Below are 24,599 nucleotides of genomic sequence, written 5' to 3' on the forward strand. Positions count from 1 at the left end.
CACTGCATAGAGAGTCTGGCTTACAGTGGTCTCCAGTTCAGTTTTTGTCTGCATATTTTTATTTATACTTGTGGTCTCTTTATTGTGTATCTGGTGAGGGTTTGTGTGTGTTCTGTATGAGTGACAGAGATGAGGTATTCTGCTGGCAGGTAGTTTCTATGTAGGGATCTATAGCAGCCTGGCTTATTTTGTTTTCCTAATAGGAGGTGCTTTGGTGTTTCAGGGCCCGGTACAATATTTGCAGTGTTGCCTTTCAACGGTAGGATTCAGTGCTGTCCGTTAATGCTGTTTTGGTTTGGGAAGTTTTCTATTTATAGGGTTTCTCACACCACTTACTCTTTCACACACAACTCACAAACTACCTGCCACGAGCATCCCACCTCTCTCCCCCTGGGTTTTGTGTGAGTGTGTGTGTGAGAGAGAGAGACAGACAGAGAGAATGGGAGCCTGCCTGGGTTGTTTGTGTGTGTGTCAATGGGCCTCTACCTGCGTTGTGTTTTTGCTCTGCCCCACTAATCCAAGACAAGCTCAGGGTGACTGGAAATTAAAAGATTTCAGGTATGGAGAGTGGGGACTTTTTCCACCCTTATTAGTTTTAATTATTGGATGTCTGATGTGTCTGCCATTTTGGAATAATTTATTGCTGTTTAGAAAAGATTTTGAAATTTTGTATGACTTCTTAATTGTTGGATGCTATTCTATTCATCAGCTCGTTGGAAATATTCTTATTAGTATGGTTTTACTAGTTTTGAGTGAGGGGATCCAGAGGAGACAGAGAGGGAGTGAACCGGGGGTTGCAGTGGTGGGGAAGAGGGGGTGCCAAAGGTAGAATCCACCCCAGGTGCCACATACTTTAGGTACACCACTGCTGCCAGATACTTGTGACCTGGATTGGCCCCTGTTGGAAACAGGTTGCTAGGATCAATGGAACTTGGTCTTATCCAGCATGGCAATTCTTATGTTCTTATCTACTGGAAGAAACTCCCAGGAGCTAACATGTGATCTGCACCAAAAGAATTAGCTGGAAGAAAAGGTTGAATAACCACCTGAACTAAAGCTAATATTTGTCAGGCTACTTACACATTAGTGGTGAAGATTCCATAGATGAGATCCAGCTCTGGCAGGTAGAAGGTACTCTGTAGTTCATTGTAATAAAATGGAATTTCCCCAGGGCGAGAACAGTTCAACCGAGCCTTCATGAACGTTGTCCAGGTGTCCTCCAGCAAGAAACGCCCTCCAATGTCATTCTTGCAAACTCGGGCAGCCCGAGAGAAGACGGTCTTCCCACAATCGTGTTCTACTGCATTCTCCCGAAAAAAGAAATAAGTGAAGTGTCCGATGTCATAAGATGACACAAATTTGGCTCTGCAAAAGAGAAAAGAGGAATAAAATAAGCAATCTTTGTCCAGGAGTGAGGATTAACAAGATACATTAAAAATCAATTCATATTTCATGTACATTATGTCATTCTTAAACGGCTAAAGATTTTGCTACATAAACAATGCTAATAGAGGACAAACCTATCTCTCTTCAGACAGACCTTTTATTCGATAAAGAGTTGCTTGATATAAAACAAATAGATTTTTAAAATGTACCAACTACATACTCTGCAGTAAGTCATAAAGTAAGTGGTACCTTGTACTCTTTAGTTCACAAAAATATGAGCCTTTTAAATTGCTGTTTCTGATATTCTTTTAACTGTTCCACTCTAATTCCTCCAGAATCCCAAGCAGTGACACAAATTACCAAAACACACTTGTGTGTGGCTTATATTGACTGTGATATCATAAAAAACATCAATACCATGATGAAAAGGTATGGGCTTAATCTAAAGAAAAAACCAAAAACCTTTTAGGAAGTAAAAGATGCAATGTTGTTCTGTGCATAGCTGTTTCTAGACATTCAGGGTAATTAATGCTTTAAGCATTTTCAAAATATCAATATATTTAACCTGCGGCATGAGACTTACTACATGAAAGTCTATAGAATTAAGGGTCAACAAACAAATTGTAGGTGATACATTTTTATTGGACTAACTTAATACATCTGGGATGAGGTTTTGACTGTTACTCTCTCTTCATAAGGCCAGTGAAGAAACAGCGCAGTTATACCGGGTCTAAATAGTACAGATTCATCTATGTCCATCTCTGGGAAGTTTTGATTTTCTATCACCCTGAGGCTGTTGGGGGGGGGGGGGGGGGGGAGGGGTAGCAGCATGTGCACAAACTTTCTCACAATAGCACACTCACATGCTCACTCACACACATAAATGCACTTTCTCCATCATACACATGCACACACACACAGGCACTCTCACTTATCTTCCTTTTCCACACACATATGCACTCACTCCTCTCTCTTTTTCACACACACACACACACACATCCACACACACACACACACACACACACACACACACACAAACACTTCTCTCCCTCCATCATACACTTACATACACTCTTACACATACATGCACATTCACTTCTCTTCTTCTTCCACACACAGTCCTCACCCCCAAACCTACCAATGACAGCAGCCTCCTCTTCCAGGGTGGACAGATCTCCTTCAAACAACTTCCCTTGCATGGTCCCAATGTAGCTCCTCCTCTTCTAAATGCCTCCTCCTTGCAGCCGCACAGGCAATGGATCTCTTCCTTTTTAAGGGGTGGGGAGGGGGGAGATGCTCCTTGTTCTTTTGCATGTGTGCACTCGCAGCCCATTTTCATTTTGGCGAGGAGCCAATGCTCCTCGGACATATGGCTCGATAGGTCTCTTCCTTCCGGCGCGGGGCCCACTCTCCTTTTCCTTCTGGCTGTGCAGCCCTGAAAGATCTCACTTCAACTGCACCCCTGGTGACCTTTTTTTCCAGGGTCTGCTTCTGCAGCAGGACCCGGAGTTTTCTGATGTTGGCCCAGAGACCTGGTATATGCAGATCTGTCTCATTAATATTCATTATTGATATCCTGAATACCAGATCAGTGAGGTGAGCCTGCAGGAGAGAGTTTGGGAACACTGATCTAGATCATGGATTTTTCAGGGAAACAGCCACATTTCAAATCACTGAGAGGGTTAGGGGGAAGGAAAGGGGGTCCCCTCCGATTTTGTAGGTGTGAGGAATGTGGGAGACAGAATCATGTCTGACCCTTTTGTTGATTTGAAATGTTGGGAAAGGGGAAAAGCAGGGGGCAGGGTCCCCATGAATGTCAGTATTAATATTTCTAGATCAGAGTTTCTCAACCCAGTCCTCAGGGTTGAGAAATTCTGGGTTAATCCTAATGAATATACATGATATATACATATTTGCATGCATTGGAAGAAATGCATGCAAATGTATCTCACGCATATTCATTAGGGTTATCCTGAAGACCAGATTGGCCAGGTTGCCCCTGAACTCTGGGTTGAAAACCACTAATCTAGATTTCTCTGAAGTTGGTAAATGTGCCACACCTCTGGGAACCCTGCCTTCTGAGGTGTAGGTGTCTGTGTGCACATGCACCAAACTTCCCCTCCCTCCCTCACACCCCTCTCTCAATCACTCCCCATCCCCTCCCTCTTTCACCTTCACCTGTCAGTTTTATTCTCAACCCTCCCTTCCTTCTCATATCTTTCACCTCCCTCCCTTTACTCTCATCCCTTCCTTCTATCTTACTATTGTATTGTTTATTGTGTTTTATTACAATAATAAAAAAAAAAGTTGAAAAAACTACTACAATGGCATATAACTTTAAAAAGGAAGACTATATTAAAATGAAGAAATTAATTTTAAAAAACTAAAGAGGGGCTGTTGCAAAGGTTAAAAGTTTGCATGGGGCATGGACATAGTTTAAAAATGCCATTTTGAAAGCCTAGATAAAATATATTCCATGCATTAAAAATGTTGAAGGAGGACCTAACCATTGACAGCGTAATTTAATGTTCAGGTAAAGGAGGCAGTTAAAGTTAAAAGGGCTTCATTCAAAAAATGGAACACAGATCCAAATGATGAAAATAGGCCAAAGTATAAGCACTGGCAAGTTAGATTTAAAACAGAAGTTAGACAGGCCAAGAGAAAATGCTTACCAGTGAGGCAAAATCTACTAATAAAAACTTTTTCAAGTGCATTTGAAGACAAAAGCCTATGAGGCTGCTAGATCATCACAGGGAAAAACAGGTGCTCAGGAAGTTCAAGGAAAGAGCAGACAAACTGAATACATTCTTTGCCTTGATCTTTAGGAGGGAGGATGTTGGGAACATATGCCTCTTGCGCTCGGGGGTGGACCCTTGTCCTGAGGCAGTGGAGATCTGCCTCCTGGTAGGGACTAGGAAGCAACTGCCCCCAGGGGGCGGAGCACTGGAGGAGACAGAGGCTAGGAAGAGCTTCACCACTGGAAGCCCAAGGTCACCCCGGGAGGAGCCTGTAGGGACCCAGGCCACTTGGACTTAGGTGTGCCTAACAGGGTCTCCTGGGAGATAGAAAGTCTGGCGTGCCCACAGGCAGAAGGGGAGCGCGGTCAGGTTCGAGACTGGAGGTCAAATGTAACAAGGAGGACTCGAAAAGTGTAGGCGATGACAAGGCTAGCAACAGAGCCAGAATCTAGAGACATGGTCAAGCAGGCAGAGGTCAAAGTCCGGTAGACAGTCCAAGGAGTAGTCAGCAAAGCAGAGGTCAGATACCGGAGGTCAGACAAAGTCATAGGTAGGCCGAGGTCAGAAGTCGGGCAGCAGGCAGGCAGGTCGAGGAACAGACTGGGGTCAGAAGGCAAGCAGCAGAAGAGCAGGTCGAGGAGTGGACTGGAGTAAGAAGGCAGGTAGCAGACGAGCAGGTCGAGGGACGGACTGGAGTCAGAAGGCAGGCAGCAGGCAGGACAAGGGACAAGCTGAGGTCAGTACCAGTGAATCAGTCTGGAGGTACTACCTGGGGAGACGAACAGACGAACAGGAACAGAAGGATGCTGGAGTACTAGGAAGCAGGAACAAGGCAGGAACAGAACTGGAAAAGAAGGATCCTGGAACGAGACATGGAAGACTGGAGCAAGAAACAAACACAGTGACAATCTAGCACAGTGGTTCTCAACCGGTGTGTCGTGACACACCAGTGTGTCACCAAGCGCACGCAGGTGTGTCGCCATACTTCCCGGTCCCCTGCTGAGTCAGCTGCTCCCCCTACCCGAGCAAGACAGGTCCTACCCCCGGGCTTAAAATGCTAAAAGCCCGGGCGGAACATGGAAGGAGAGCAGGAGTCAGCGGCACCGGCATGCGCTCTTCTTCCCGCCCCCCCCCACGGCCCGGAAGAGGAAGTGGTGAGCAGCAGGTGCGTGCGCAGGAAGAAGAGACCTTGCTAGTGTGCTTGGCATTGGCCTGAAGAAAAGAAGAGAGGTGCGGTCTGAAGAATGAGCAGTGCGGCTCAGAGAAAAATGAAGAATGTCGTCAACCCCCACTGCCGATGAGACTTCTTGCTCCGAGAGGGCTGAAAATGAAGTAGATTGCTGCTGCCTTTAGGGTTAGAAGTGGAGGAGACTGCTGCTGCCGCTAGTTTGGGGGTGGGGGGGAGAGTGAGTGAATGAGCAAGCATGTGTGTTTGAGATCCTGTGTGTGTGTGTGAGTGAGAGCCTGTACATGTGAAAGAGAGTAGGGATGTGCAGCAGGGATGGATACGTTTGATACGGTATTCATATTCGTCGGGACTCAAATCCGTTACATCCGTTTTCGGAGGACCCCGATTCGTCCATTAGTTACATATGGGATTCGTTTCCCATTAAAGTAAAAAAAAAATAACCCCATCCCAAACCTTTAAACTTAATTAACAACCCCCCACCCTCCTGCCCCCCCCCCCCCCAAGACTTGACAAAAGTCCCTGGTGGTCCAGCGGGGGTCCTGGAGCATTTTCCTGCACTCGGGCGGCTGGCGCCATCTTGTGCTCCTACCATGTGAGAGGGGCCGACCAATGTGCTCCTACCATGTGACAGGGGCCGACCAATTCCACCGGTAGCCCCTGTGACAGTAAGGGCAAAGGCTATCGGCGCCATTTTGAATACTGGCAGCCGATGGCCCGAGTGCAAGAGATCACTCCAGGACCCCCGCTGGACCACCAGGGACTTTTGGCAAGTCTTGGGGGGTCAGGAGGGTGGGGGGTTTATTCGTTAATGATACATTGCATTCGTAGGGGTTCGCCATATGTTTCGGAACCACACGAATGCAACGAATAGGGAGCTATACGTTGCGGATTGTGCATTTGTTTAAAACGAATGCACATCCCTAAAAGATTATGTGTGTGATTGAGAGCTGGTTTAGGTGAGGGAGCATGTGAGTATGTGACTGAGAGCATGTGTGAAAGTGAGAGAAAGACAGCATGTGAGTCTGTGTGTGATTGAGAGCTGGTTTAGGTGAGGGACATGTGAGTATGTGATTGAGAGCCTGTGTGTAAATGAGAGAAAGAGGTTTGTAAGCATGTGAATAAGAATCTGTGTGTGAGAGAAAAAGACAGCATGTATGTGCGTGATTGAAAGCCTGTGAGTGTAAGCCTGAAAAGATAGACAGCATGTGTGTAACAGTGTAATCAAGAGCCTATATAAATGAGGAGAAAAAGCATGTGTAAATGTGAGTGACTGAGAGCCAGTGTGTGAGAGAGAGAGAGAGAGGATAAAGTTGCAAGCAAACCATCCCTCCTCCTGCTAATTCAAAACAATCTCAGGGTACCTGGATATCAAATATTTCTAGGTATGCTGAGAAAAACATTTTTTGTATCTTATTATTTTTCATTACTGGGTCTTTGTGTCTGCTATTTTAAAATATTTTATTGGTATCTAGAAATTTTTGATATGAGTTTTTAATTATTGGATATTCCATTCATCCGCTGTTTTGAAATAATCTGTTCTTTTTGTTAGTATGGTTTTACTGCTACTGATTTTATATTTCTTGATTTGTTTTATAAGGATGGGTGATGTTTCTTTTTTTCCTTTGTTGCATGGCATACAGAGACTCTGGCTTATTGTGGTTTCCAATTCAGTTTTTGTCTGCATGCTTCTAGTTATGCGTTTTGGTCTCTTTATTCTTTGTTAGGTGAGGGTCAGCACATGTGATTCAGGTGAGGTTCTCTGCTGGGGTGTAGTTTCTGTGTAGGGCTCTATAGTAGCCTAGCTTGTTCCGTTTTCCTAATAGGAGATGTATTTTCTTAAGGCCTGGTGTAATATTTCCAGTGTTGCCTTTTCTTAGGTAAGGTAGTTACTGTTAAGTGCTGGAAATTGGTGCTGTTTTGGTGTGGGATGTTTACCGTTTAGGCAATTTCTGTTCAGATACAATATGTATCTTTTCCTTGTGTCATTCTTAACAATAAAAATAATACTGGACCTTTATTTTTTATTTCCGCCGTAAATTGTAATAAGCAGTGTGTCACACATGTGAACATGGTCTATCAAGTGTGTCACGATGGGAAAAAGGTTGAGAACCACTGATCTAGCATACAAGCCGACCCGATTGCCAAGGCAAGGAAGTGGAGGCAATGACTTCCTTATAACAGGGGATCAATCAGGGCGTGCCGCGGAGCTAGGACCCGCCCTTGGCCCTACAAGAGGCCGGGCAGTCCGTGCGCGTGCGAGTAGGGGTGTGGCGAATACAAGCGAGGACGCCGAGCTCCGGCGTGAGACCTGGTGCGCAGTGGAAGGTCCGGCGACCACCGCCGCGGGATGCCGGGGCCTGGAGGCACTTGCAGCTGCCGCTAGGGAGGACGACCCAGGATCTGCCATGGAACGATGAAGATGAGCAGGCCCGTGTGCGGGATGGGCGCTGACGGGATGCGTAACAATGCACTTCTGAAACACTCTTTAATAAGAACATAAGAAGATAAGAAAATGCCATACTGGGTCAGACCAAGGATCCATCAAGCCCAGCATCCTGTTTCAACAGTGGCCAATCCAGGCCATAAGAACCTGGCAAGTACCCAAAAACTAAGTCTATTCCATGTTACCATTGCTAATGGCAGTGGCTATTCTCTAAGTGAACTTAATAGCAGGTAATGGACTTCTCCTCCAAGAACTTATCCAATCCTTTTTTAAACACAGCTATACTAACTGCACTAACCACATCCTCTAGCAACAAATTCCAGAGTTTAATTGTGCGTTGAGTAAAAAAGAACTTTCTCCAATTAGTTTTAAATGTGCCCCATGCTAACTTCATGGAGTGCCCCCTAGTCTTTCTACTATCCGAAAGAGTAAATAACCGATTCACATCTACCCATTCTAGACCTCTCATAATTTTAAACATCTCTATCATATCCCCCCTCAGCCATCTCTTCTCCAAGCTGAAAAGTCCTAACCTCTTAGTCTTTCCTCATAGGGGAGCTGTTCCATTCCCCTTATCATTTTGGTAGCCCTTCTCTGTACCTTCTCCATCGCAATTATATCTTTTTTGAGATGCGGCGACCAGAATTGTACACAGTATTCAAGGTGCGGTCTCACCATGGAGCGATACAGAGGCATTATGACATTTTCCGTTTTATTCACCATTCCCTTTCTAATAATTCCCAACATTCTGTTTGCTTTTTTGACTGCCGCAGCACACTGAACCGACGATTTCAATGTGTTATCCACTATGACGCCTAGATCTCTTTCTTGGGTTGTAGCACCTAATATGGAACCCAACATTATGTAATTATAGCATGGGTTATTTTTCCCTATATGCATCACCTTGCACTTATCCACATTAAATTTCATCTGCCATTTGGATGCCCAATTTTCCAGTCTCACAAGGTCTTCCTGCAATTTATCACAATCTGCTTGTGATTTAACTATTCTGAACAATTTTGTGTCATCTGCAAATTTGATTATCTCACTCGTCGAATTTCTTTCCATATCATTTATAAATATATTGAAAAGTAAGGGTCCCAATACAGATCCACTGTCCACTCTCTTCCACTGAGAAAATTGTCCATTTAATCCTACTCTCTGTTTCCTGTCTTTTAGCCAGTTTGCAATCTACGAAAGGACTTCGCCTCCTATCCCATGACTTTTTACTTTTCCTAGAAGCCTCTCATGAGGAACTTTGTCAAACACCTTCTGAAAATCCAAGTATACTACATGTACCGGTTCACCTTTATCCACGTGTTTATTAACTCCTTCAAAAAAGTGAAGCAGATTTGTGAGGCAAGACTTGCCCTGGGTAAAGCCATGCTGACTTTATTCCATTAAACCATGTCTTTCTATATGTTCTTTGATTTTGATGTTTAGAACACCTTCCACTATTTTTCCTGGTGGAGATTCTGAGCCACTAAAACAAATACCTATGACAATGGAGGATATACTAGATCAAATTAACAGACTAAATCGTAACAAATCACCAAGATGGATGATATCCTCCCAAGAGTTCTAAAAGAACAAAAACATGAAGTCCCAAAATTCAAAGTGCATTCAGCGCTACTTATCCGGATAATCGAGACTAATGCAGAGAAATGGCCACTAAATATGCACATGTGTTCAACGGCTATCACTTAGCCATACAAGTCCCTTACATGTCTAAAATGTACGCACAAAAAAAATGGGCATGCATTGGGCAGATCAGGAGCGAAATGAGTTAGATGTATAACTTATACGTCTAACTACCAATATTCGGAGTTAGACATATAAGTGTACATCTAAGTTTACGCGCCTCATACAACAGGTCTAAATTTAGCATGGTAGGCCTATCCAGTGAAGTGCGCACATATTCGTGTATATTCAGCGACTTTGCCATGCTGCTGAATATATATTGAAACTTAGCCACATAAATTCTAACTGGCTAAGTTACATGGCTAGCTTTGAATATTGGGCCCAAAATTGCTAGCCTGCTACTAATATCTGTAACCTTTTATTTAAAACATCCATGATTCCTGAAGAAAAGAAGGTAGCCAATGTGACACCGATTTTTAGAAAGGGCTCCAGGAGTGTCATGGGAAATTGAAGATTGGTGAACCTGACATCAGTGCCAGGCAAACTGGTAGAAGCCATTCTAAAAACAAAATCATTGGCCATGTAGATAGACATGGTTTAATAGGGAATAGTCAAGATGGTTTTAGCAAGGTGTATCTTGTTTTACCAATTTTTTTGAATATGTAAATAAACATGTAAAGGTGAGCTTGTTGATATAAAATGTATTTGGACTTTCAGAAGGCAATTGACAAAGTCCCCAATGAGGGGCTCCTTAGGAAATTACGAAGTCATGGGACAGGAGACAGTGTTCTATTGTGGATGGGTAACTGGCTAAAAGGCTAGGAACAGATGGTAGAACTAAATGGTCAGTTTTCCAAATGGAGAAAGGTCATTAGTGAAGTCCCACAGACATTGATACTGGCACCTGTGCTGTTTAACATATTTATAAATGATCTGGAAAAGAGAATAAGTGAAGTGATCAAATTTGAAGGTGGCACAAAACTATTCAACCCCTAGATTCATCAAAATGCATTAATAATGCATTGATAATGTCCATGTTAAGAAAAAGTGGTGTGATTAAGGAAATATGAAAATTACTGCACCACACGATGCAGTAAACTTATCGTACCCTATGATAATTCCTGTGAGACAGAGAGAAAGAGAGAGAGATTATCTACAAGGCTCTCATAGTAGCAAAGTATTTATATTTCTATAGGAGGGACATCTAATAGGTCGAGATGAGGTGTTGGTGGCGGTTTAGTGTTTAGGGGCCAGTTTCTCATGAGAGTGAGATGTATGAACAGCACAGTACACCTCGGTGAAGATTTGATGTCATTTGGAGTAAGGAAAGTCTCACAAAGGTGAAGCTAGGGTGAGATAACATAGTACAAAATTTAATCTTTGTGAGACTTTCCTCACTCCAAATTATGTCAAATCTTCACCGAGGTGTATTGTGCTGTTCCTATGACTCACTCTCCATGCAAAACTGGCCCCTAAACCCTAAACCATCACCAACAACTCACCTCAACCTATTAGAGGACCCTCCTATAGAGATATAAATAGTTGCACACTGTGAGGCCCTCCCCAGAGGTTCTCTCTCTTTCTTTCTCCCCCTCCCTCCTTCAAGCCCAGAAATGTCCAAAATGCAATTCTAAAAATTTATTGTGAATTGCCTTATGTCCATTTTGGACATATCCCACAGCCTAAAGCCTAGCGTTAAAACCGTGTGATAGCATGTGTTATGCTATCACACGGTGTGATATTGCCCCTCATTTTCCTAAATCTCGCCCAAACTCCTACCTGATCCCACCCCTTCCAAAAATTTGCATTTGCACTGTGCACTACCACTTTTATTGCATATGTTATGGTGTTAACACATGTGTTAACGCGTTATTGCATGCGTTAATGCCATAATGCATTTTGATGAATGACCTGGCAAATTTGTTAAAGCAGCAGATTGAGAGGAACTGCAGAAGGGCCTTGTGAGACTTGGGTAACTTAATGGCAGATGAAATGTAATGTAGAAAAGTACAAAATAATCCCAACTACAGGGATGCTAGGTTATGTATTGGGAGTCATTACCCAGGAAATGGGCCTTGAAGTCCTTGTGGATAATATGTTGAAATTCGCAACTCAGTGCATAGTGTTGATAAAAAAAAAAAAAAAATAGAATGTTAGGAATGATCCAAAAAGCAATGGAGAATAAAACGGAAAATATTATATTGCCTCTGTATCAAGCCAAGGTAAGACCACACTTTGATGCTGGGCTTGATGGATCTTTGTCTGACCCAGCATGGCAGTTCTGGTTGCCCCATCTCAAGAAAGACATAGCAGAACTAAAAATGATACAGAGGAAAATGACAAAAATGATAAAGGGGATGGAATATTTCTCCTATGATGAGAGGCTGCACAGGCTAAGGTTCTTTAGCTTGGAAAAGGGATGGCTGAGAAGATATGACAGAAGTTTATAAAATCATGTGTAGAGTAGAATGGGTAAATAAAGCACTGTTATTTACCCTTTCAAATAATACTAAAACAAGGGGATACTCCATGAAACTAACAACCAGCAGATTCAAAACAAATCATAGCAAGTACTTTTTCACTCATTAAATTATTGAGCTGTGGAATCTGTTGCCAGAAGACATGAGCGAGGCACTATCATAGTGGTGGACAAGGTTTGGACAAGCTCCTGGAGGAAAAGTCTATAATCTATTATTCTGCAAACAAGACTAAAGAAAGCTAATGCCATCCCTGAGAGTGAGTAACAGGAATTTGACTTACTTTCCTGGATCTGCCAGGTACTTTGACCTGAGTGGCCACTGTAGAACCTTGCCAGCATGGAAATTCCTATGTTCTTATGACTAAGCACTTCCAGCAGCTATGTAAAGAGATTAAACCTGAAGATCTCACACAAGATCAAAAACATGGCCAAGAGTAAGTAAACCTTCAAACACCACTCAACACCCCTAAAACAATCTAGGGAGTCAGAGAATGCCTCCAGACATTTAAGCTCAGAATTGCATGTGGTCTCAATACGATATTAAATGAAATGCTCAAATGCAGCAGTATCCAGAAAGCACGAGTACAGCCATTTAATCTGATTCTATAATCTGGCCACTTCCCTAAACATGGTCAAAAGGGTTAATTACACTAATCTTTAAACATGGAGATGCCCCTACTCCAAATAATTATAAAATGAACTGTTTTAACAGTAACATTAGCCAAATCATCTGTAATGTCCTCAACAAATGAATACTAAAGTTCCTAATGAACAGGAATAAAATTCCTAATAAAGTCTGCATAGAAGTCAGGCTGGGTTTCTCCTGAAACACAGAACCACTGATCACATCTTTACCTTACAGTCACTGGCTTGGGGGAGAAAAGCTATTGTAGCACCTCTCCTGAGGTGTGTTTCCAAGACAGGGAGTGAAATTACCATAGAAGAAATAGACATATTATTCTTATGGGTTTGCAACCTCGAGGGGTCTAGACTGTGTCCCAAACCCCAAATATTACACCTCGTACCCTTCACAAATAATCCCTCACTCTAAGCACAATAGACCAGGTACAATCACCACACCAGAATAAAGCAGTTAATACCCCTTTACTAGTATCATGTAAACAGATAATAAATCTAACCCAAAAAGTGGAAGGGTAAGAAAAAACACTAGTAAATATAGGACAAACAGCTGCAATATTTCACAGGATAATGAACTTGCAGTTTTTTTCTTAACCTAAGCAATGCATGAATAAGGGTAATGGTCGTTGTCCGTGCAGCCAGTGTACCTGTCGTGGGTACTTGGAATATGAAGCACAAAGAGAGATAGGGAAAGGAGAAAACCAAGAAATAGGCAAACTTTCAAGGATATCTTTACCTCTGAGTAGTCAAAGAAAAAATCTGATCCACCCCTATGTCACCAGTCTGTTAGAGATGCACCCCTGACCCCCAAATCACAAAAACTGAGGAAAAACAGCAACAAAACAATGATGGGGCCCTTACTGATGGTGAGCTGACAGGATGGCAAACCAATTAGATGAACACTTCGGTATGTGAAAGGCCTCTCTCCCCTGGGGTACTTCCCCAGTACTTTACTTCGCACTGAGCAGGAAGATGGCCTAGAATCTGTCTCTCCTAGAAGAATCAGGGTCCCCAAGATATTTCTTTCTCAATCTTACACTGTGGACAGGGTTTTTACTAGCTATACTCTTAAAGCAGGAGTCTATGCTTGGCTTCAGTTCAGAGGCTGAACCAGGGGTCACGATTTGAAGCTCCAGGGAGGAAGACTCAGAACCAATGTCAGGAAGTATTTCTTCACGGAGAGGGTGGTGGATGCCTGGAACGGCCTTCTGGAGGAAGTGGTGAAGACTAAAACTGTGAAGGACTTCAATGGGGCGTGGGATAAACACTGTGGATCCATAAAGTCTAGAGGATGTGAAGGAAGAGAGGGAGGCTTGCGGGAAAGACTGCTACTACCTGGAGACAATACCCTTATTCAATAGACATACACATGGTAAATGCAACTCTGACAGTGCTCTATGCTTCAATGGCAAGAGGAAATGTGAAAAAAAAAGGATTTGCATTCACAAATAATGCGGGGAGTAGCTTGCTTGTTACGGCGGTTACTACCCCAAACCAAACAAGCCTGATGCTTCACTTTTAATGCATATCCAGTGTTGCTCTCTGCTTTAACGGCAGGAGGAATGAAGAAAAGATGATTTTTATATTCCGACAACAACCAACAAGGACTGAATTCCACAGTCTGGGTAAATAAATAAGCATGGATGTAGCTTGCTTGCTACAGCGGTTACTACCGGAATCAATTAAGCCTGATACTTCACTTTCAATTCATATCCAGAGAAGCACTCTGCTTCAACGGCATGGGGAAATGAAGGAACATGGTTTTATATTCATATAACAACCATCAAGGACTGAATTGCATAGGCTGGGTAAACAAATAAGCAGGGGAGTAGCTTGCTTATTGTGGCAGTTACTACCCCTAACCAAACAAGCTAGATACTTCACTTAGAAGCAGTCAAGCACTGCTCTCTACATTAATGGCAGGGGTGGAAGGGAAATAGAACCAAAAGGTTACTAAAGGCCAAGAGTAACAGATAAGTATGAGAGAGAAAAAAAAAGTGTGGAAGCTTGCAGGGCAGACTGGATGGGCCATTTGGTTTTCTTCTACCGTCATTTCTATGTTTCTAATGAGATACTGGATTAGTAAAACAGAAAGAGAAAGAAACGTTTTCCCTCCACTTTTAAAATACTCTCTTTTGAAAGCTTAGTTTCACTTAACTCAGGAGGGTGATCTAACCATGGAGCTCCTGGGTATGGATATCACTGGAAGAACAGTCTATCCGTGTCCCAGCTCCTCGCTGAACTGTCCCCTGTGGGTATAGCATATGTAGCTCAGTTATGGAGGTAGGAAACAGCTGTCCATCTTCCTGTCTCCTCGAAGTCCATACTTCTGTCTCTCCCTCTCTCTTGGCAAATTGCTCTCTCCAGGAGAAAAGCCGGTCAAAATCTGCTAGAGAAATATGAGTTGTCTCCCTTTCTGTGATTGGCAGACTCATCAGTGCTGTAGCCATCCTAATTCTGAGGAACTTCCAATGGCTTCACACTCCACCTGACCTCAGAGGATGTTCTGCCTTTTTTTTTCTTTATATTTTCTTGTGCAGTTAACTCTTCAGGGATGCATTTCTTCATAAACACAGTCTTTCACCAGCACAAGTCAATTTCCTGGGTTTAAGGTGAAACAGTTTACTTTTTTTTTATCGCTTGGTTCAGAGTAGGGAAAAGGAATTAGTGCTCAACAGTCCAGCAATTACCCAATGATCACTGCATCCACTGTATAGTCCTAGCACTCAATAAGATCATGGGGGCTGGGACACTTAGGGGTCGAATTTAAAAGAAAAGCATGCGTGTCCATGTTATAAAATCCGATGGCTGCACACATGTGCAGGCAGCCTGCGACTCATGTGCACAGGGGAGGAGGGATTTTATGCAATCGGGCCTCCTCCAGCTCCCTCCTAGCCCGCTCCAATTAAGGAGAGGACTGGGAGAGAACTTCCCTATTGTTACGGTCCCGGGACGTGCCCCGGGACCTCCACTCACCTCCCGGCCAGGGCCAGCCGCGGGAGTCCCTCCACTTCGGCCCCAAAGGCCCGAAACACGGCCTACCGTGGCGCTCTCCCTGTGAGGAAGACACTGATGACGATCCGCTCGCAGGGAGACGCACCGGGGCTTCAGTCTTAAAGGGGCCAGTGCGGGAAACTCAGGGACAGCCTTCCACTGATGTCAGACACTGCAGGGTTATTTAAACCCAGCAGTCACTGACATACCTCACCTTGCAATGAGGTTCACTCAGTCCCCTGAGTTACTAGTTGCTGCGTTGGATCCTGGATCGTCTCTTTTGCTTCTGGCTTCTGACCCGGCTTCGTCCATTGACTTTGTCTTCGCTTCCACCCCTGGCTTTGACTTCGGACCTCTGACTTCTGGCTTCTGACCCTGCTTCGTTCCTGGACTCTGACTTCTGCTCCCTCCGCCTCTTCAGGTATCCGGTTCTTGCTCCTAAGCCCCAGCGGCTCGGGCTCTCACGGGCTCTTCCCGGGGGAGCCGCGGACTTCCAAGGGTGAAGACTCTTCCAGCCTCCTGGGCCCTACCGTCCTCATCGACCATCTCTTTGGCCGCTTCCTGGATCCTTGGTCGCAGAGGGTCCCACCTAAGTCCAAGAGGTCCGGGTCCCTACGGGCTCCTCCTGGGGGGACCTCAGACTTCCAGTGGTGAAGTCTTCTCCGGAGTCTCTCTTCAGCGCCGCCTCCCAGCTGCGACGCTCACTGTGGGTCCCCACAGTGCAACATCTGCCGTCTCAGCCAGCCCAAGGATCCACGATCATAACACCTATTCCCCTGCCTACTCTGCCTCCCTTTTCCCCTCTCCTTCCCGACCCCTAAAACCTCTTTTCCTACCTTTTTTTTGTTATTTTGGAACTCTGTCCCGCCCTGCCTCACCCAGACCACACTCCCAGGCCCGCCCCTTTTCCCTCGACCAGCACTTGGGTGTGTACCGGGGTTTACGCGCGTGGCTGGGCTCATAGTAAAATGTGCACGCAGGGCCTAGCCATGTGTGTAAACCCCAGTTTTTACACACGTAGGCCTTTGAAAATTCACTTGCTATTTAAGCCGATGATTGGCTCACCTGTAAATGTGCATACTTTTTGGATAAGACTTGCACTTGGGTTCTGAGGTCTTTTTTCCTCCATGACGGGGTCATTGTACAATTTTTAATTATGGCGAAATAAATTGATTGGTGTAAAGTATTTTGTCTTTGGAAGTGGTTCACGACTTTACGCATCCTGTTTGTAAAGTAAAAATAAATAACATGCAGACAGACAGCTTTAGACACGAATGAAGAGTGAGACAGGGATTTAGCTTGAGCCTTGCCATATTCAATATCTTTATCAATGATCTTCCTACAGTACTGGAGAGCTCCACAGCTCCAGGACTAAAATTAAATGACTTAGCAATAAATGCTTGCTGTATGCTGATGATCTGGTCCTTTTATCCCCTACCCTAGAAAATCTACAAGAGAATCTAAACCTGCAAAAGACACACTAGAAATCATGGGCTCTACAAGTAAACCTAGAAAAAAAGGAAAATATGATTTTCTAGAATGGCCAAAAAAATCTCCAAACAATTTTAAATTATTCCTAAATGAACAAGAAGTTGAGAATATCCTAGACTACATACCTTGGCCTGTGATGAAGTGCCATCTGGGAGTTTGGCTATAAAGACAATACAAGACAAAGCTCTATTAGCCCGACATCAACAAAGAAACCTCCGGACAAATACAATCCCACAATAAAATTACTCTTAAAATTATTTAATAGCATCATTCAACCAGTTCTCTTATATGGGAGTGAGGTCTGGGGTCTAATATATCACTAAGCCCGAACTATACAGAATGGGGCAGAACACCAATAAAAGCCCCACACCTCCGGTGTGCAAACAGACATTCCATGCGGGCAGAAGCAGCCCTAACAATGGGTGCAGAAAAAAACTAGGATGCTTCCCTTTACTATTCAAAATCAAACAACAAGCCCAAAAATACCTCGGAAATCTGAGGACCAACCAAAACTAAATAAATCACAAAAATGTCCTCAGTAGAAGACTTGCTCAATTTTTTAGGTAATTTGTAGGACCTTTATGACCACAACTTGTCAGTCCGAACAAGCTGCCTAGACCATTGGTCCACCTTTATTATAATTTAAATAAAGTGCTCGCTCGGAGTCAGAAAATAATTTTATTTCATTTTTTCAAACTTTTCCTTAAAAAGTCATATTAGGTCCGCAGGGGTCCTTTTAGCTGAAGAGATTCATACAGACAAAATTATCCAGGACTTAGAACAATAAAGGTTACTTAGCTTATGTCACAGCTTATGTCACAGTCCATACTTCACAGTCTATACATCACAGTCCATACATCACCCCTGGGGTGATGTATGGACTGTGACATAAGCTAAGTAACCTTTATTGTTCTAACTCCTGGATAAACAATTTTGTCTGTATGAATCTCTTCAGCTAAAAGGACCCCTGCGGACCTAATATGACTTTTTAAGGAAAAGTTTGAAAAAATGAAATAAAATTATTTTCTGACTCCGAGCGAGCACTATATTTAAATTATAATAAAGGTGGACCAAATGTCTAGGCAGCTTGTTCGGACTGACAAGTTGTGGTCATAAAGGTCCTACAAATTACCTAAAAAACTGAGTAAGTCTTCTACTGAGGACATTTTTGTGATTTATTTAGTTTCCCTTTACTATTCACCATGCCAAAGAGAATATTCAAATTCCGGTGTCATTTCAATAACAGCAACACAAACTTCCTCCACTACCAAGCACTCTACAAAGTAACACAAAATCCTGAGAAAAACACACTCACCTACGTAGCAAACCTTCCATACCAAACTAGCACCAACACTCAGAACTCACCCAACTACAAGCCAGCTTACAAAAAGGTGGCAATGTAAATACTACAATGTGCCCTAGAACACCAGTATACCTCTTATTGGGAGGTGCAAACTGGAAAGCAGAATAAGCTGGACTGCTACAGGTTCCTACACAGAAAATGCATGCATGTTCAAACATGCAAAATATGGGCAGACTGATATGAATCTCCGAGCGGAGTTTGCAATCTGTCAGAATCTCTGTGAGGAGTTAGCAATCTGATGTGAATCTGTTAACAAAGCTCTGTAGAGAAAGCTGGGAGGAGTTAGCAATCTGTCTGAAAGCTCTGTTGTTAAAGCTGGTATTTAGCAATCTGTTGTTATCAGAATAGTTGTGGGTGGATCCTTGGACCAGTGGCAGGTGACCACGCCCTTGGGGGAAATCCCGAGAGGGACCACTGGTCAGGTTTAGTGTAGGAGACAGACACACACTAGTTCTTTTATTAGACAATATAGTAAACCACCAGAGGTGGCAGTAGTGAGCTGGAAGCGCCTGGCTGGGCTGTAGTCCCTCAGGTATTGGAACAGCGATCCCAGGGTGGCTGAGCTGTAGAGAAACTAAGAAAGTGAGTAGGCAGTATATGCAGAGTTCTGGAGCAAGTCCATGATGGTAAAACTCACACAATAGTCTCTTAAGGCAGCCCAGGAGATGGTATACATTAGGCCCTCGAGGAGCAAGTACCTGGACCCAGGGAAGGCTCTGAGAGATAGATGGAAACTCACAATGTTGTAAGCAGCGATGACTTCTTAGCAGAAGTGGTATTCAGGAGCAAGTCCGGGATGTGGGCACTCGAGGAGCGAGTACTGGTTCCGGACTGCGACTGCAAAGAAAAAGAGAAAGCGAGGCTCCCGAGAAGTGGGTACTTCTAGTGAAGTCCGAGGAGGCAGAGTAGCTGGATTTGCGGAGAGCAAATCCCATCCGCAGCGACCAGGAGGAAGCAAACCCTTGCTAACTCGTCTTGTTAGTGAAAACTGAGACCTTAAATATCTGGAGCTGGTGACGTCATCTCAGGGGGACGCCCCTGAGGTTCACGCCAATGCTGGTACATCAGTCAGGCCGCGCGCACGCCCTTAGGCATCTAATCGACATGGCGGCTTGCAGCGTCAATCCGGTCCGGGAACGCCAGAGGAAGACGGCCCGGAGATGCCGAAGCAGCAAGCCCTCCACCAACCCTGAAGGGAGTCGCCAACGAGGTAAGGTGGGCGGAGCAGAGACGTCGGACAGCGACAGACACAACAGCAGACCCTCACTAAATAAAGAATAAGTGATCACAGACTATAAATAAACATATGCAAACAAAAACTGAACTGGAAATCCCATAAAGCCAGACTCTGTATGCAATGTAACACTAGAGAAATAAAAACAGAAATGTATTTTCTCCAGTGCTGTGCAAAACATAAAAACGTCAGAGAAGCATATTTCCCAAAGATGATGAGAAAATCAAAAGATTTCAACTGTATAAAGGTTAGCAAATAATACATTTCTTGACTAGCTTTCAGGAGCTAATGCTCTCTTCCTAAGGTCAGAATTCAAATGAGCAAAAGTCTGACATCACCAGAAAATATAAAACAGTGTGGCTGCCATAAGTGAATCATAAAAAGAATTCCAGTGTTAGGACAAAGGGAACACGAAAACCTCTGTATAATCCGGGGCTGTAGCAGCAAAATATGCTGTATCTGTCACCGGGCCAGAAATAAAATCAGACCAGGGACAATATTTTCTCCACAGCTGCCCCCACCATTTTGAACAACTTGCCGACTGACCTCAGATTGGAACCCTGCCTTATAACCTTTCGAAAAAAACTTAAAACTTGGCTTGTCCTTCAAGCCTTCCCTTAATTTCTAAAACGTCACCTTACCACTCAACCAGACTTCGCTCACTTGACTAGACGCTTAGCCTAGTCACAGCATATATCTACTTCCAGTTATGCTGTCCTCTTTTCTTCCCGGCTTCTAGCCCTCCAAGTTCTCTCTCCCTGTTATATGTAACTTTGCCTATTGCTTCTTGAATCCTTGTTATATGGTTATTTAGTTAGTCCCCATGTTCTATATAAACTGATTTGATATGAATCCTTTTCATGAAGGTCGGTATAGAAAAGTGTTAAATAAATAAATAAATAAAATATGGACCAGCACCAGAACGCAAAACCTGAGGCATGTCCTTATTATTGTGCTTTCCGTAACCTGTAATTTAACTTTACTGTTGTTATTTTGTGATTTGGTTCCTCTTTTAATTTTAATCATTCTGTGTATTACGCAATCAGAATCAGTACAACTTTATACAGTTGAAAGGGGGCCTAGATGAACCCTCCTTCCCCCCTCCTCCCTTTGTCCTAACACTGGAATTCTTTTTATGATTCACTTATGGCAGCCACACTGTTTTATATTTTCTGGTGATGTCAGACTTTTTCTCATTTGAATTCTGACCTTAGGAAGAGAGTATTAGCTCCTGAAAGCTAGTCAAGAAATGTATTATTTACTAACCTTTATTTCTAGGCATAAAGCAGTCAGAAAAAAAAAAAAAAGGCACTTGACGGACTTTCAGAATTTCCTGGCAAAGCAGCTGACATTATTACTACAGATGTTTGCACTGCTTGCTTTCAGGGCCGGTGCCAGCTTTTTGGCTGCCCTGTGTGAAAAATTACTGTGCTACACCCCCCCCCCCCCCCCCCCCCCGATTCATTCAGTGCCTGTCCTGAGCCCAGCAAATAAAGGCCAGCTCCATCCTGCAATCTATATTTTTAAAAATTGACATGCACCCCCCCTCAACCGCAGAACCCATGGATAGGGAATGGTATTAGATACCCTAGTCGAACCTTACAGCCTTGCACACACACCACCCCCTTCCCACACCACACACACTCTCACACCCTTTACACACACACACACACACAAATTATGAATTTATAATAAATTTTACATGAAAAAGAACATTCAAAAGTACAGTTTTCTGAGCAAAATAACACAGCATGCATATTATATTTGCAAGCACTCCTGTGGTACCAACCAGAAAACTCTGCAAAAAGGACACTTGGAGATCCTATGGAATTAAGACTTTTTCTAATGTGTGTTGGGTGAGAGCTTGGCCCTCAGAAAGCCATGAAGAAACAGAATTACCATTATAATATAGTAACCTCCCATACCAAAACAACCCTAACAACCTTATCTTTGAAACGGCAACACTACACATTACACCAGGCCCTAGAACACCAATAAAAGCTCTTATTAGGAAACCAGGCTGCCATACATCCCTACACAGAAATTACATGCAAGCAAAATACCTCACCTCGGTCACATATGCAGGACAGAGAGAGACCCTCACCAAATACAGAATAAAGAGATCAGAAAGTATAAACAGAAACGTGCCGAGAAGAACTGAACTGGAACCCACAATAAGCCAGCTTCTATATGCAGAGCAACAATGGAAAAAACAGAGACAGTTCCAGTCTTCATAAAACATTAAATAATAAAATCAAGAAATATAAAACAATCACAATAGTAAAATTATATTCATACAAAGAATAAATATTTCAAACAGTTAATGAATAGAATATACATTTCCCAAACATCAATAAAATATTTCCAAACATCTGATGAATAAAAATCCAATAATTAAAAAATGTTCTATTCCCCCCCCAAAAAAATTTAATATTTCAAGAGTAGAATTATCAAATTACATCCAATAATTAAAACTAATAAGGGTTTTAAAAAATCTCTTGCTCTCCATACCTGTGAACTTCTTATTTCCAGTCACCCTAAGATTGTCATGAATTGGGGGAGGTAGGGACGCCCAAATTTTATCTTCTCACTCACATATATGCACAGTAACACATTTATTCTCTCACACACTCCCTCTTTCTAACATACACAGGCTCCCTCTCCCCCACAGATATATTATGTGTGTTTGTGAGAGTGTGTGTGTGTGTGTGTGTCTGTGAGAGCCTATATGTAACAAATGGGCACTCACAGGCGCACACACACAGGCTCTCACATAAACACATTTACAGGCACACAGGCTCTCACACAGACACACACATGCACAAAAACACAGGCTCTCAGTCACTCACACACATGGCCTCCTGTTGTCTTTGGGCCATGGTGGGATGAGCTCCACCACAGCCCTGAGTGCCTCCTGATGTCTTCAGGCTGTAAGGTTCACTGGCCTTGCAAATTGGGGGGGAAGGGGGGAGAGAGAGCAGAAGCTGTGCACACGAGCACATACAATCGGAACACGGGCCTCTCCGGCGGCTGATGTGGCTTCAGCGCTGGCGATTTGCAGCCTCTCTCCTTCTTCAATTGCCAGCAGCCCCATGGCCTTTCCTGCTGCTGCCGGCTCGTCGCCTCCCCCGGGGATACTGCCCCATCCAAATGCACGGTAGGCACATCCGGTCGCACCAGGCCTGCTTGCTTTATTTATTGCAATTTTTACTGCTGATAGAATCTCTCCATTGTTTAGTACAGCGACAGTAATTCTTTTAACTCCTTCAGTCATTAAGTTCAATTTACCTTCTCTTATAGATCACATTATTTCACCATACTCTAAAGTACCAGATTAAAAATAGAACACTTTATGTATTTCATTTAATACTAAAACAGCTTGGTAATTCACAGACTTATTTTTGCTAAGTGCTTAACTTTATTTCTGTAGATGCCTGTTTGAATTTAGCAGCATGCACTTACCTCAGCCATTTGTGCACTTTTTGCTAAGAAAGTAGAACTGTCGATCATTTGCTTTGCTTAAATGTTCTGGTGATGGTAAAGTGACCAATGAGGGGCACCGAGGGGCTTGCTGCTTGGTGGCAGCGCCAGTTCTTTTCAATATCTTTACTAGTGATAATGCAAAGGGGGCTTAAAGCGAAAGTATGTTTGTCAATGATACAAAAATCTCTTAATACGGCAGACACATTGGGAAGGGAGGGAAAAATGAAAGGCAACTAAAAACAAAAATGGAAGAATGGTCAAGGGGTTTTCAAGTTATGCTTCAGTGCAAGAAAGTGTAAAATTATGCATCTTGGGAGCAGAAATCCATTAGCCACCTATCAATTAGGCAGATAAGAACTGGCAACTGTTAAACAGAAAACAGATGTGGGAATGATCAATTCTGACAACCTGAAAGTTGACAGGCAGTGTAAGATCGCAGCAAGGAAAGGTGCAGCGTGCCTGGGTGCATAAATGGAGGCAGGCAATGGGAGAAAACATTGCCCTTGTGTAGGTTCCTAGCGAGATCCCACCTTGAGCATTGCGCCTTTCTGGAGTCAATAAGCTTTGTAAGGACACTGCGAGGATAGAAGGAATTAAGTAAAGGGCTAACAGAACTAAAATGGTACAAGACCTGCAAGGCAAACCCTACACAGAAAGGCTTAAGGAGCTCACAATGTACTCGTTTGAGGAAAGAATACAAATGAGAGACATGACAAAAGCATTCAAGTGTAACCCCTAGGCTGAAGTCCTAAATGAGGAGTCCAAAGGCAATTAAGAGTCTTGAGGTCTACACCTCATTTCTTCCCATTTGCAGTTCAAGGGCCCCAAGTGGATCGAGGATTCCATGAAGGGGGTTGTGGGGAGAGAATACTCTGCAAGACCCTGGGGGTCTGATCACAGTCCATTTTAATTAAAGTAAAAATCATGCTGGAGTCTAGAAATAGGTTCCATATATAACTTTTACTGAATGGATGGCATATAATAAGTCCATTATACCATAATAATCCACCTCAAGCAGTAATTCAAACATTATGAGTTAGACAGTCATAATAGGCATCATCAGGAAAATGTAATTAAACATTTTAACTGTCTTCTGCCATATATCTAATTATTGGTCTACTGCAATGTCCCACGTATTTTTTTTCTTTTTTGATTATGTACTTCTAAAATTATGTCAGATAACACTAGTTTCGCAAGTCTAATGATTATAGTTGTAGTTCATCAACTTATCTTATGTGAATAAACACTGAACAGCCACCACTAGTTGGTATTCATCAAATGTTCCTTTTCTCACGGAGCGCCGCACTGGTCGCAGCTCAAAATGCCCATCTCATTTCAGCCCTCAGCCCAACATGGGCCTGTGTTTCAAATGTTAAGTATTTAGCAGGGTGCTATCTTTAAATGTTGGTCTAAAGACAATCCTTTTAAAGAAATCATAGCATGAAAAACATTTCTACCGCCACTCAGAAAACTCACACGCATAGTGGCTTTTCCTCAGAAATGACGTCAAACATTATCC

The 24,599-nt window shown here is 43.3% G+C and overlaps 1 protein-coding gene across 1 annotated transcript in view; it reads right to left on the bottom strand.

The window, feature by feature from the left end:
* SEMA5A (semaphorin 5A) overlaps nt 1–24,599 on the bottom strand; it is a 1,250,864-nt gene that overhangs the window by 442,232 nt on the left and 784,033 nt on the right. The window contains 1 exon segment of the mRNA XM_029590025.1: nt 1,081–1,363. Coding sequence (XP_029445885.1) covers nt 1,081–1,363 — 283 coding nt within the window.

This window comes from Rhinatrema bivittatum, chromosome 2, assembly GCF_901001135.1.
Source record: "Rhinatrema bivittatum chromosome 2, aRhiBiv1.1, whole genome shotgun sequence".
Classification (NCBI taxonomy): Eukaryota; Metazoa; Chordata; class Amphibia; order Gymnophiona; family Rhinatrematidae; genus Rhinatrema; species Rhinatrema bivittatum.